This window comes from Colobus angolensis, unplaced genomic scaffold (assembly GCF_000951035.1).
Source record: "Colobus angolensis palliatus isolate OR3802 unplaced genomic scaffold, Cang.pa_1.0 Scaffold95, whole genome shotgun sequence".
Classification (NCBI taxonomy): Eukaryota; Metazoa; Chordata; class Mammalia; order Primates; family Cercopithecidae; genus Colobus; species Colobus angolensis.
The window spans coordinates 1,457,552-1,470,851 of NW_012123487.1; the positions used below are offsets into that span (position 1 = coordinate 1,457,552).

At 54.4% G+C, this 13,300-nt stretch overlaps 2 protein-coding genes across 3 annotated transcripts; one reads left to right on the forward strand and one right to left on the reverse strand.

The window, feature by feature from the left end:
* The first annotated feature begins 37 nt into the window (after window positions 1–37).
* On the forward strand, window positions 38–9,355 carry ABCB6 (ATP-binding cassette, sub-family B (MDR/TAP), member 6 (Langereis blood group)). The gene is made up of 19 exons (XM_011932219.1): window positions 38–970; window positions 1,286–1,423; window positions 2,268–2,448; window positions 2,635–2,736; window positions 2,920–3,103; window positions 4,339–4,460; window positions 4,931–5,040; window positions 5,239–5,304; window positions 5,474–5,599; window positions 5,760–5,836; window positions 5,924–5,987; window positions 6,100–6,185; window positions 6,351–6,408; window positions 6,943–7,047; window positions 8,011–8,185; window positions 8,304–8,416; window positions 8,654–8,748; window positions 8,830–8,898; window positions 9,083–9,355. The coding sequence occupies exons 1-19, from the start codon at window positions 416–418 to the stop codon at window positions 9,192–9,194; spliced, it is 2,538 nt and encodes an 845-aa protein (XP_011787609.1). The 5' UTR covers window positions 38–415; the 3' UTR covers window positions 9,195–9,355.
* Window positions 9,356–9,485: 130 nt separating this feature from the next.
* ZFAND2B (zinc finger, AN1-type domain 2B) lies at window positions 9,486–12,320 on the reverse strand. 2 transcript variants are annotated; one of them, XM_011932222.1, is made up of 10 exons: window positions 12,265–12,320; window positions 12,068–12,140; window positions 11,691–11,785; window positions 11,333–11,464; window positions 11,089–11,240; window positions 10,777–10,869; window positions 10,638–10,698; window positions 10,485–10,552; window positions 10,079–10,151; window positions 9,486–9,865 (listed from the first exon to the last, which is right to left on the reverse strand). In XM_011932222.1, the coding sequence occupies exons 2-10, from the start codon at window positions 12,120–12,122 to the stop codon at window positions 9,821–9,823; spliced, it is 774 nt and encodes a 257-aa protein (XP_011787612.1). In that variant the 5' UTR covers window positions 12,123–12,140; window positions 12,265–12,320; the 3' UTR covers window positions 9,486–9,820. The 2 variants fall into 2 exon arrangements, with proteins under 2 accessions (XP_011787612.1, XP_011787613.1); XM_011932223.1 differs by lacking the exon at window positions 11,333–11,464 and having other exon boundaries at window positions 12,068–12,143.
* Window positions 12,321–13,300: the final 980 nt, after the last annotated feature.

The following is a 13,300-nucleotide window of genomic DNA, read 5'->3' on the forward strand; positions in this document are numbered from 1 at the left end:
TTGCATTCCTCGCGTGCACCATTTCCCCCGCCCCCCTTCGGAGACATTTGGCCAATGGGAACCCTGGGTAGGGGCTGGAGGCGGTCATGTGGGCGGGGCTACGCCCGAGGATCACGGTGCGAGTCCAAAACCGAGCATTCCCGTGGGCCTGCAGTCGGCGGAAGGGTCCCGGGCCCAGAGCCAGTGGGGTCGGGCTCAGACGGCGTACGTGCCCTGCGTGAGTGCGTGGCGGCGGCGCGTGCGCGAGGGGAGTGGGCAGTGAGGCCTGGTCCACGTGCGTCCCTTCTCGGGACCCCAGCAGCTTAGCGCCCAGCGGCTACGTGAGCCGAGACACCCGGATGTCCTCGCCCCTCTCCGAGTGATCAGTCCCGTCCTTTGGTCCCGCAGTGCCCTTAGTCTCGGACTGTGTCCACGCATGGCCATGGTGACTGTGGGCAACTACTGCGAGGCCGAAGGGCCCATGGGTCCGGCCTGGATGCAGGATGGCCTGAGCCCCTGCTTCTTCTTCACGCTGGTGCCTTCGACGCGGATGGCGCTGGGGGCTCTGGCCTTGGTGCTGGCTCTTCCCTGCAGACCCCGGGAGCCGCCCGCTGGTACTGATTCGCTGTCTTGGGGGACCGGCCCTCGCGTCTCTCCCTACGTGCTGCAGCTGCTTCTGGCCACACTTCAGGTGGCGCTGCCCCTGGCTGGCCTGGCTGGCCGGGTGGGCACTGCCCGGGGGGCCCCACTGCCAAGCTACCTACTGCTGGCCTCCGTGCTGGAGAGTCTGGCCGGTGCCTGTGGCCTGTGGCTGCTCGTCGTGGAGCGGAGCCAGGCGCGGCAGCGTCTGGCAATGGGCATCTGGATCAAGTTCAGGCACAGCCCGGGTCTCCTGCTCCTCTGGACTGTGGCGTTTGCAGCCGAGAACTTGGCCCTGGTGTCTTGGAACAGCCCACAGTGGTGGTGGGCAAGGGCGGACTTGGGCCAGCAGGTGAGGGACTCTGTGGGCAGGGGGGAAGCCTCTGCCGGCCGGGCCTGGGAGAAAGCACTGCATGTCCAGTCACACTGCTTCCAGGCTTTAGGATGCCTCTAAGCAAAGGGAGAAGGGAGGGGCTGAGTCCTGAGGGGAGCTGATAGCCAGCTGGTGGGGTGTGTCTTTGCTGAGTCACTGTGGTTTTGCTTTTTTTTTTTTTAAGCCTGTAAGTGCTGCATGTATTCATGACACCAGTCCCTGGCCCTATTATAAGTAGTAATACAATGAAATTTTATCCTCAATGATACTCTCTCCACTTATATTTCATTCTAGGTTCAGTTTAGCCTGTGGGTGCTGCGGTATGTGGTCTCTGGAGGGCTGTTTGTCCTGGGTCTCTGGGCCCCTGGACTTCGTCCCCAGTCCTATACATTGCAGGTTCATGAAGAGGACCAAGATGTGGAAAGGAGCCAGGTACACCTCAGTTTCTTTTTTTTTGGAGACAAGGTCTTGCTCTGTCACCAGGCTGGAATACAGTGCCACGATCTTGGCTCACTGCAACCTCTGCCTCCCGGGTTCAAGCAATTCTCCTGCCTCAGCCTCCTGAATAGCTGGGACTACAGGCACATGCCGCCATGCCCAGCTAATTTTTGTATTTTTAGTAGAGACAGGGTTTCACAACGTTGGCCAGGATGGTCTCGATCTCTTAACCTCGTGATCTGCCTGCCTCGGCTTCCCAAAGTGCTGGGATTACAGGCGTGAGCCACCGCACCCAGCCTCCTTTTGTTTTTAAGACAGAATCTTGCTCTGTCGCCCAGACTGGAGTGTAGTGGTGCGATCTCAGCTCACTGCACCCTCTGCCTCCTGGGTTCAAACAATTCTCGTGCCTCAGCCTCCCAAGTAGCTGGGATTACAGGTGTGTACCACCACACCCGGCTAATTTTTGTATTTTTAGTAGAGGTGGGGTTTCACCGTGTTGGCCAGGCTGGTCTTGAACTCCTGACCTCAGGTGATCCACCTGCCTCGTCCTCCCAAAGTGCTGGGATTACAGGCATGAGCCACTGCACCAGGCCCCACCTCAGTTTCTGAATCCTAGAGTCTCTTCATTTCATTCCCTGTCATCATTCCTTCCCTGCAAAATGAAACGCTTCTCTTCCAAATCTCAGTTTGCAACTTAGTTTTTCTGACCCCATCAAGGATCACTTGTGGGTCTGAGATACCTGGGAGCTATAACCCAATATGTTTTTCCCTAATGGGTTTTTGGCTAGTGCACTTGCTTGATTTCTGAGCTCCCCTCCTACGTGTTTCACCATCCTAGGTTCAGTCAACAGCCCAACAGTCTACCTGGCGAAATTTTGGCAGGAAGCTCCGCCTCCTGAGTGGCTACCTGTGGCCTCGAGGGAGTCCAGCTCTGCAGGTGGTGGTGCTCATCTGCCTGGGGCTCATGGGTTTGGAACGGGCACTCAACGTGTTGGTGCCTATATTCTATAGGAACATTGGTGAGCAGGAGGAGTGCCAGCTCAGTGTGCTGGTCCTTCATCAGTTTGGTGGCTGGGGTGGTCCTTACCTAGGGAGGTGGGACAGAGCTGGGTGGTCAGAAAGAGGCTGTGGCTGGTACCTGGGGCCATTTTGCCTGAAGAGAGTCCTGGGTGCCATAAGTGGGCTCTGACTCTTTTTCTCCACAGTGAACTTGCTGACTGAGAAGGCACCTTGGAGCTCTCTGGCCTGGACTGTTACTAGCTACGTCTTCCTCAAGTTCCTCCAGGGGGGTGGCACTGGCAGTACAGGTATGAGAGACTCCGCCCTTACCCTGCTAGGTACAGTCCCCTCCCACAGGCATTCCCTCACCATCCACCTCTCCCAGCATTCCTCCCCAGCCCCCATGTGCTCTCAGACCTTTCACTTCCTGGTGCTGGGCTGACATCCCTCAGCTCCCAGGCCCTACTGAGGCCTCCCCTGGCTTCCTACAGGCTTCGTGAGCAACCTGCGCACCTTCTTGTGGATCCAGGTGCAGCAGTTCACGTCTCGGCGGATGGAGCTGCGCATCTTCTCCCACCTGCACGAGCTCTCACTGCGCTGGCACCTGGGGCGCCGCACAGGGGAGGTGCTGCGGATCGCGGATCGGGGCACATCCAGTGTCACAGGGCTGCTCAGGTGCCACCCCAGTGGAAAGGGCATGTGGGAGGGTGGAGCCAGAGAAGCAGGGAGAGGGGCCTGTAGGAGGAAGAGAACAGACCTTGCCTGAGGAGCTGCCCCTCCCACCTTGGTGTTTTTTAAATCATAGGATTATTGTATACATGCTCTCCTAATAACTCAGGTAATGCAGGCAGAGGGCAAATCTCTTTCGAGCTGCCCTCACTTCTTCAGAGCTTCCCACTCTTCAGTATGTTGGGTTCTGCTCTTTTTTGAGACAGAGTCACGCTCTGTCACCCAGGCTGGAGTACAGTAGTGTAAATCTCTGCTCACTGCAACGTCTGCCTCCCAGGTTCAAGCAAGTCTCCTGCCTCAGCCTCCTGAATAGCTAGAATTACGGACCGGACGTGCACCAGTGTGCCTGGCTAATTATTGTATTTTTATTTTTTATTTATTTATTTTTTTGAGACGGAGTCTCACTCTGTCGCCCAAACTGGAGTGCAGTGGCCAGATCTCAGCTCACTGCAAGCTCCGCCTTTCGGGTTCATGCCATTCTCCTGCCTCAGCCTCCCGAGTAGCTGGGACTATAGGCACCCGCCACCTCGCCCGGCTAGTTTTTTTTTGTATTTTTTTTAGTAGAGACGGGGTTTCACCGGGTTAGCCAGGATGGTCTCGATCTCATGACCTTGTGATCCGCCCGTCTCGGCCTCCCAAAGTGCTGGGATTACAGGCTTGAGCCACCGCGCCCGGCTATTGTATTTTTAGTAGAGACGGGGTTTCACCATGTTGGCCAGGCTGGCCTCGAACTCCTGGCCTCGTGATCTGCCCACCTGGCCTTCCAAAGTGCTGGGATTACAGCTGTGAGCCATCGTGCCCGGCTGGGTTCTGCTTTTTTGCATTTTTACATACATACTATATATGCAGACTCACATAACTAATATGGTATCGTGGAGGTTTTTGCTAAAACAAATGGTATTGTGACATAGCCATCATTCTCAGAGTTGCTTATTACCAGAACATTATGGAGATATGTTTTTCTTTCATGCCTGAAGGTCTCCCTCATTCACTGTGATTGATACAGAGAATTCTGTAGTTTGGGCATGGTTGATTTAGCCACCCACCTCTTGGGGTAGAATCAATTAAGACTGGTTCCAGTCTGTTGCTTGAAAATAAAACACTACCCTGAAATGTCTAGAGGCAGCGTTGCTGGGTCTAAGCTCCCAAACCTTTCTTATTCACTTGACCTGCCCTCCTAGCTACCTGGTGTTCAATGTCATCCCCACGCTGGCCGACATCGTCATTGGCATCATCTACTTCAGCATGTTCTTCAACGCCTGGTTTGGCCTCATTGTGTTCCTGTGCATGAGTCTTTACCTCAGTGAGTGCTGCTGGGTGACACCATCTCCATGGACTATCCAGAGACTCCCTTGGCCATGAGCTCTGCCCCCACTCAAGTGACCCACCTATGGAGGTGTTGGATTGGTGGACTTGAATGGGCTCCTGGTGCTCCTCATGTGATGGGCGGGTCTCTTCTGTCAAATCAAACCTTAGCTCAATCTAGCTGAGGGGCTGGGGAAGGACATTCTTGTCACGTTAAGTCTGTGCTGTGGACACAGGTCAAGGAAGCCTCGTTTGTGTAACAAGATGCAGCTTGCTTTCATTTGTTTACCAAAAGCGTTTTCTACACATGAGGCTTTGTGCAGGTTGCAGAGATGCCTCCCTGTGGAATCTGGGTCTCTGGGCTTGAGCATAGGTTTAGTGTGTACATGGCAGGTAGTGGACGTTGACATTTGGTCTCTGCTTTTGGGGATGATGTCCTATTCTGCTCCCCATCCTGTCACTCTCCAGCCCTGACCATTGTGGTCACTGAGTGGAGAACCAAGTTTCGCCGCGCTATGAACACACAGGAGAACGCTACCCGGGCACGAGCAGTGGACTCTCTGCTGAACTTTGAGACGGTAACAGAGGCCCCAGTGGCAGTGGTGTAAGGTGTGGAGATGTGGAGGAGTGTGGTTAGGACCACTGGGGCTGACAGAGCTGGGGGTGTGACGTTTGTGTGATGTTTGAAATCAAGAAGGAGGACTGAGAGTTGGGGGGAACGAGCCGAGTGCCATGTGTTGTGCCCATGCCAAATAATTTGGGTTTGAATTCATCAGGTGAAGTATTACAACGCCGAGAGTTATGAAGTGGAACGCTATCGAGAGGCCATCCTCAAATATCAGGTGAGGATGCTGGTTTGAGGTCTCCAGAGAATAATACCCTGGCCTGGTAGAATTTTCAGGGCCAGGAATAATAGTCGAGTGTTGGGGTGGAAGGGGCCTGGGCCCAGGTTTGGACTCACTGATGGCCATCGTGTATAGGACATTCCTCTTCCTGTGTTACTGCCCTCAGGGTTTGGAGTGGAAGTCCAGTGCTTCGCTGGTTTTACTAAATCAGACCCAGAACCTGGTGATTGGGCTTGGGCTTCTCGCCGGCTCCCTGCTTTGTGCATACTTTGTCAGTGAGCAGAAACTACAGGTGAGGCAGGATCTTGGATGAGAGAGTGGGGCACAAGGAAAAGGGGGCCTGGGGCCTGTGTCTGGGTCACCAGGCTCTTGGGTAGGAAGTGGGCAGGGTGACACAAGAAGAGCAGCCTGCAGGCCTCCCGTGACGCGGTCCGCTTCCTTGATCGCCACAGGTTGGGGACTATGTGCTCTTTGGCACCTACATCATCCAGCTGTACATGCCCCTCAATTGGTTTGGCACCTACTACAGGTAATCTGAGCCCTGGCCCTCACCTGTCCAGGGTACATTACTATTTCCTGGCTACTCAGAGAAGTCCTAACCAGCACCTTTTTGCAGGATGATCCAGACCAACTTCATTGACATGGAGAACATGTTTGACTTGCTTAAAGAGGAGATAGAAGTGAGTGAAGGGAGAGGAGTAGGGTTTGGGGAAGGAGGAGCTGTGTGGTGTTTCTTGTGCTTGGAAAGTACAAACCTGAGAACCTCAGCACACATGGGTGGTGGCCTTCCAGGTGAAGGACCTTCCTGGAGCAGGGCCCCTTCGCTTTCAGAAGGGCCGAATTGAGTTTGAGAACGTGCACTTCAGCTACACCGACGGGTGAGGCCTTCCTTTGCTTTTCTGTGCTTTTCTGCACACTGCCTTCCTACTTCTCACTGCTCTGAATCCCTGCTTTTGGAAAAGAGCCTGGGCAGGGGAGGGGCAGGGCCTACTAGCAGCTCTGGTGATGGAAGGCGCCTGCTGAGCAAGCACCCTTCCTTGCAGGCGGGAGACCCTGCAGGACGTGTCTTTCACTGTGATGCCTGGACAGACACTGGCCCTGGTGAGAGGAGACTCAGCCACTTGGCCCAGATGCCTCAAGCTTCCCTCATTCAGTGCCCATGGTAGCTCGTGACCCAGGGTGTGGAGTCAGAGAGCCCAGTCACGACAGGCAACAGGATTGAATGGTGCAGCCTCCACGGACATCGGTGACCTCTTGGAGAGGGAACCTTAAAAGCCAGTGGGCCTCAGCCGGGTGTGGTGGCACGTGCCTGTAATCCCAGGACTTTGGGAGGCTTAAGTGGCCACATCACCTAAGGTCAGGAGCTTGAGACCAGCCTGACCAACATGGTGAAACCCCATCTCTACTAAAAATGCAAAAATTAGCTGGGCGTGGTGGTGGGCGCCTATAATCCCACTACTCGGGAGGCTGAGGCAGGAGAATCACTTGAACCTGGGAGTCGGAGGTTCCAGTGAGCTGAGATCGTGCCATTACACTCCAGCCTAGGTGACAGAGTGAGATTCGATCTCAGGAAAAAAAAAAAAAAAAAAAAAGCCAGTGGGCCTGAGATTTTTTCCACTGTTTTCAATGCAACAGGTGGGCCCATCTGGGGCAGGGAAGAGCACAATTTTGCGCCTGCTGTTTCGCTTCTATGACATCAGCTCTGGCTGCATCCGAATAGACGGGCAGGACATTTCACAGGTAAGGTTGTTCAGGAGAAGACTGTAGTTTAGGGGTCTGTGTGTGGAGGAATGATAAGGGCTGGGTGTCTAGAGAGAGTAGATGTCACCCTTGCAACAAACTAGGGCCATTCTAGCATGATATAACCTACAGTCACACAAGTAAAGTAGTCCTATGAAGGATTTGTGTGGTGCCATAAAAGCTACAAAGGTGGCTCATGCCTGTAATCCTAGCACTTTGGGAGGCCGAGGCAGGTGGATCACTTGAGCCCAGGAGTTCAAGACCAGCCTGGGCAACATGGCAAAACACCCTCTCTACAAAAAATACAAAAATTAGCTGGCCATGCTGGCGCACACATGTAGTCCCACCAGGAGGCTGTAGTGAGCTGTGATCATGCCACTGCACTCCAGCCTAGGTGACAGAGCAAGGCCCTATCTCAAAACAAAAACAAACACACACACACAAAAACAAAGGTACAAAGATCTTCTGTAGCCAGGTGTGGTGGCTTACACCTGTAATCCCAACACTGGGAGGTCAAGGCAGCAGGATCATTTGAGTCCAGGATTTTGAGACCAGCCTGGGCAACATATCCTGGCAACCCCATCTCAACAAAAAATTAAAAATTAGCTTGACATAGTGGCAAGTGCCTGTGGTCTTAGCTACTCAGGAAGCTGAGGTGGAAGGATTGCGTGAGCCCAGGAGATCAAGGCTGCAGTGAGCCGAGATTTTGCCACTGCAATCCAGCCTGGGTGACAGAGTGAGACTCTATCCCAAAACAACAAAACATCGACAGCAATCTGGTGAAGCAGAAAGAGAAGATGGGGAAACACAGAGGAGTGATTTGCCCACACGGCTAAGATCTGGGGCAGTGATGGTGGGATTCTTACCAGGGCCTCTTATCCCATGTGCTTCTGGCCAGCCCACCCTCCCTCCCAGGCCTTGGGGGTATCTCACAAGGCAGAATGTGTGGTCTTTTGGCCCTAGGTGACCCAGGCCTCTCTCCGGTCTCACATTGGAGTTGTGCCCCAAGATACTGTTCTCTTTAATGACACCATCGCTGACAATATCCGTTACGGCCGTGTCACAGCTGGGAATGATGAGGTAGAGGCTGCTGCTCAGGCTGCAGGCATCCATGATGCCATTATGGCTTTCCCTGAAGGTAAGATTCCTTTGCAGAGAGTCCCCTCCCCTTCTGGTGTTGCCCTGTTAATCTCTGACCCCTGTTCCCTCCGTTTGTTTCTTCCACGTAAGAAATGTGTGGTGGGTAATATCCACAGGGTACAGGACACAGGTGGGTGAGCGGGGACTGAAGCTGAGCGGTGGGGAGAAGCAGCGCGTCGCCATTGCCCGCACCATCCTCAAGGCTCCGGACATCATTCTGCTGGATGAGGTGCGCCCTGGGTCTCCTCCCCTCCTTCCTCCCTTGTGTATGCTCAAGCCATTCCTGCTGGGCACTGTCCCCACCTAGAACAGATATCATGAATCCACGTCTCACAAAACACACTTTACAGTTCTCAAGCCCAAACAAGGCTCTTGTATATTCTTGAGGCCTCAGCCAGCAGCCTGCCTCCTCCTTCCATTGGGGTTTTGAGTGGCAGGAACAGTTTTACTTGGACCCTCTCTACAGGCAACATCAGCGCTGGATACATCTAATGAGAGGGCCATCCAGGCTTCTCTGGCCAAAGTCTGTGCCAACCGCACTACCATCGTAGTGGCACACAGGTACAGGACTTCAGGCCTGGGGCGGCTGGCGGTGTGGCCGCTTTGGGTGGGGTAGTAGGCAACTGATCTTTGACTTCTCAGGCTCTCAACTGTGGTCAATGCTGACCAGATCCTCGTCATCAAGGATGGCTGCATCGTGGAGAGGGGACGGTAAGAGACACATAGATCAAAAGGACAGGTCTTCTGAATTGAGGGCTCCAGGAAAGGGGGTGTGAAGTCCCAGAGGCTTCTGGAGGGGACCTCCCTTGCCCATCCCAGCCTCTCTGCGGGCTGGCGGCAAGGACCCTTGGGGTCAAACTGATGGTTGGGACTCACACTTTCCTCCTCACCCCAGGCATGAGGCTCTGTTGTCCCGAGGTGGGGTGTATGCTGACATGTGGCAGCTGCAGCAGCAGGGACAGGAAGAAACCTCTGAAGACACTATGCCTCAGACCATGGAACGATGACAAAAGTTTGGCCACTTCCCTCTCAAAACCCAGAAGGGAATAAGATGTATGCCCTTTCCCTAGCTTATTTCATCCTGGTCTTGGGGTGCGGTGCTAGCTATAGTAAGGGAAAGGGACCTTTCAGAAAAACACCTTTTGGGGAAATAAAAATGTGGCCTGTGTGAGGATCACTGTGGCTTTGTGGGGTGGGGTACTGCAGTGGGCCTCTACCCGTATGTCAGGTTAGCATTCTTGACATGGCTTTTCTGTTTGAGGTTAGAGAGGAGAGAGAAACACACCACTTATATGTCCTATCAACCGCCAAGATCCTTTATTTTCTCCAGGACCCTTCCTGCCCACTCCACGTCAGGGCAGCTCCAGCACAAGGGAGATGACATGATGAAGGGGCTCATAGTAGGGCCTGGCCAGCATCCACCGAGGGCCCAACCAGGCAACAGTTGCTAGCTGCTCTCTCCCATTCAGTTGGAACACTAGCAAAGCCTTCCAGAGGCTCCCAGGGCGACCCCCACATCACTCCCACTTGTCTCTGCCCTCCAGGCTACTCCGGGCCGCCTCTCCCTGTGTACCCTAGAGGTGTGAGGGCCACAGTCCTCCTCAGGTGAACCTCCCTCCCCAAGCCCAGGGCCCTAGCACAGGCTGCAGTTGGATGGCTTCGAGCTGCGGCTCTGGGCCTGGAGCAAGGAGAGGGGAAGGAAGGGAAGACAGGGTGCAACGTCAAGGAAATGAGGGGACGGCCCTCACTTCAGAGCTCAGCACAGGCTGGAGTCATACTGAAAACCAAAGGACAACCACCATTCCAAAACTCTGCACCACTCGGAAGAACCCCCATCCCTGACTTCTTCCTCCCTCCCACTGCAGCACCCATCTTCACCCCGGCCTCATACCTGCTGCCGCTGGTATTCTGCCTCACTGGCTGACAGTGCTTGTGCTAAAGCTAGGTCTTCTTCCTCCTGACAACTGGGAGGGAGGAACAGTTTAAGTTGGATGATGGTAGGATCTAAAATTTGAACATCTGTCTCTGTGTGTCGGGCCTCATGGTGCCGAACACTGCTGGGGATTATCTCAGTCTTCATAGTAACACTACAAGGTGGGTGTTAGTATTGTCCCCGTTTTTATAGAGGAAATGAAGGCTCCATGGGTTAAATAACTTGTCAAGGATGATACAGTTCATCTTAATTTTGAGCCCAAGTTGCCAGCGATTATCTTGCATTGTGTCAGAGTGGTCCCACCTACCTCCCTCCAGACCAAACCCTTGCCCACAGCTTGCCCTTTCACAAGAGGGTAGCATACCTTGGAACCTGGGGTTTGGTCTCTGCCAGGGACATTTCCAGGGCCCGCTGCAGAGCTTCATCCTCACTCTGCAAAGGGAGAAAGAAGACCAGTGTCCTTGGACTTCACTCTCTGTGTGTTTGTTTCTGTCCATCCAACCTCTGCCCAACTCACCAGGCCGTTCTGCAAAGCAATCACTGGAGGGGCTGTCCAGGATGGAGACTGGGTTGTGGCTCTATGACCAAACATTGAAGAGGTGGAGGTCAGAGGTGTGAAAGGGAAAAAGGGGGAGCAGGGAAACGGGCAGGCCTACCTGCTGGGAGAGGGACAGGAAGGCATGGTTCGACTTGGGCTGGGGACGGTGCTTGTAGAAGCCACATTTTGTGCTCTGGAGATGGCAGCAAGTCTGTAGGGAAAGATATTGTTGGCATGTCTCTAAGAACCAACCTTACCCAGGAATTCAGGAGGGGAGTTCTGGAAAAACATGCACTTGAAAAGAAAGCTAAAAGACTCCCCTAGCCGACAGGGATATGGTTGAAGCTCCCCTATTTGTAACGACAGCTTGAGTCAGTTCCAAAAGAATGCAATAGTCCCAAAGGCAAGTAGAAGACTTGGCTGCAATTACCCTGCCTGGCTGGTTGGGTGCCCCTCCCCAGAGCAATCATGGTCCAGTGGGTGCCGATGCTTGATGCAGAAGTTTCGGCTACAGCGTTCACAGGTCAGTTTCATCATTTCTCGCTGCCGGCAGCCAGCGCGCTCACACTTATTGGTGAAGATCTGAGGTGAAGTGAGAAGGTTGTCCCTGCTGAGACTCTGACTAGCTGTTTGGGTTTCCAGGCATCGGTAGTTCTGATCCCTACAATGTTTACCTTACGTTTTTGCTGTGCTGGATCAGAGCGACAGTCTCTGTCAATGTGCTCTCCCACAGCACGGTCAGGGGGCTCCCCTCTGGCCACAGGCACAGGCACATTACAGAGAGGGCACACAGGTACCTGGATATCCTGTAGTCAAGGAGCAAGGGTCAGTGTGTGGCCCACTCCAGTCCAACAAATCTCTGGTCCTGAAAGAACTTGGATAGGACCCAACACAAACACTCAAGAAAACAGTGTTTCCCAGCACTAACAGCCTCAGAAAGACAAAAGGGAAAAGAAATGTAAGACACGAATTTGGGGGATTCTGCACGCATTCTCCATCTGCCCGCTTTCACCCTGAGGATCGCCCCCTCACCTTTTGGTAAGCAGATCCACAGTGATGCTGGGCGTAGGCCACATGGTCTGCGCAGAAGATGCCTAAGCAGGCATCACACTTAAGCGGCAGAAAATCTGCAGAGAGTTGGTCGGATTGCAGGTCCAGGGGGACCTCGATGTCCTTCTCTCTCACTCAAGCCTTCCACTCAGCGGAAGGAAAACACCACCCTATTTGCGACACACTGCCCCTTCCCAAGCCCATTACCTCCTTGGCCCCGCCCCCTCTGCCGCTGGCCCCCCCCAACTTCAAGCCCCGCCCCCCGGCGTTGCCAGCCTGGGAACCCACCCTCCCCTCCCCACCTGCGGTTCAAAGTCCCTTTCCGCTGGGCCCCGCCCCCCGCGCGCTCCGCCCCTCACCCAAGCGCTGACAGCTCGGCTCCGAACAGTGAGCCCCGAGGTCCGGAAACTCCATCGCCAGGCCGGGTGGGGTCTGCTAGGAGAAGCCACGAGTGCTGAGAGGCTCTAGGGCTCGTGCTCCGGGTCCGGACCGCGACCCCGCACTCTGGCGGGCTCCCTGCCCCACCCCTTCCTCTCCCCCGCCCAGCCCGTATTACCAGAGCCCCCGCGCCAGCCGGCCCACGGCGCCCGCTCCTCCCTCGGCGCGCGCGGCGCGCTGACGTCATCACGCAGGGCTGGCGCGTCGGCGCTGTCTCCCGGCAGCCGTGGAGCGCCTGGGTCGAACCTAACCCCGCCTTGCTCGAGGAGTCTGAGAGCCGGAAGACTGTCCCGAGGCGACAGGATGTTCGTGCGCGGCTCCGCGACCCTGGGCGCGGGCGTATTCCGCAGAGGGTCTCTCTGAGGGATCAGGGACGGGCGAAAGGGCCAGCGAAGGCAAAGACGGATATCTTAGGGGATGGAAGGCTGGGTGGTTTGGGGTCTTTCACAATTCGGTCCTTAGCCCGCTTCACACACGATGCCCTCCTCCTGGCCATTTTGTTCACAGTCACGGCTGCCCTTCGTCTCCACCAGCTGACAGCTCCCATATTTCCCTGAAGTACAGGTGTCTCTAGAGCTGCAGATCCCTCCTCCAGTTTCGACTTTGGTACCCTCCTCAGTCTGAACTAGGTGCACCTGCTATGTGATCTTCCGTCTTCCATTCTAGCACCCATATCACTAATAAGCTGTCCCCCAGCCCCTATATAAGTATACTGGGAAGTCAGGAACCACGTCTACCTTGTTTCGTGTTAGGTCCCAGCACCTAACAGTGCCTAGAACAGTGTGATCCTCAGTCTTTAGTGTGAATCAAAATCCCCTACAGAGCAAGTTTAAAATGCGGATTTCCGGGTCCTGGAGCTTCTAATTCAGTCGGAAGCACCTGAAGGAATTCTGACACAGATTGTCCATGCACCACACTCTGAAAAACACTAGCCTAGAATATTCTCAGTGATCATTAAATAAAGGTAGCCAGGACTACAGGCACAAGCCACCATGCCCAGCTAATTTTTAAATTTTTATTTTGTAGAAATGGGGGTCTCACTTTGTTGCCCAGATTTGTCTCGAACTCCTGGCCTTAAGTGATCCTCCTGCCTTGGCCTCCCAAAGTGCTGGTATTACAGACGTGAGGCACTACACCTGACCAATATTCTTTTT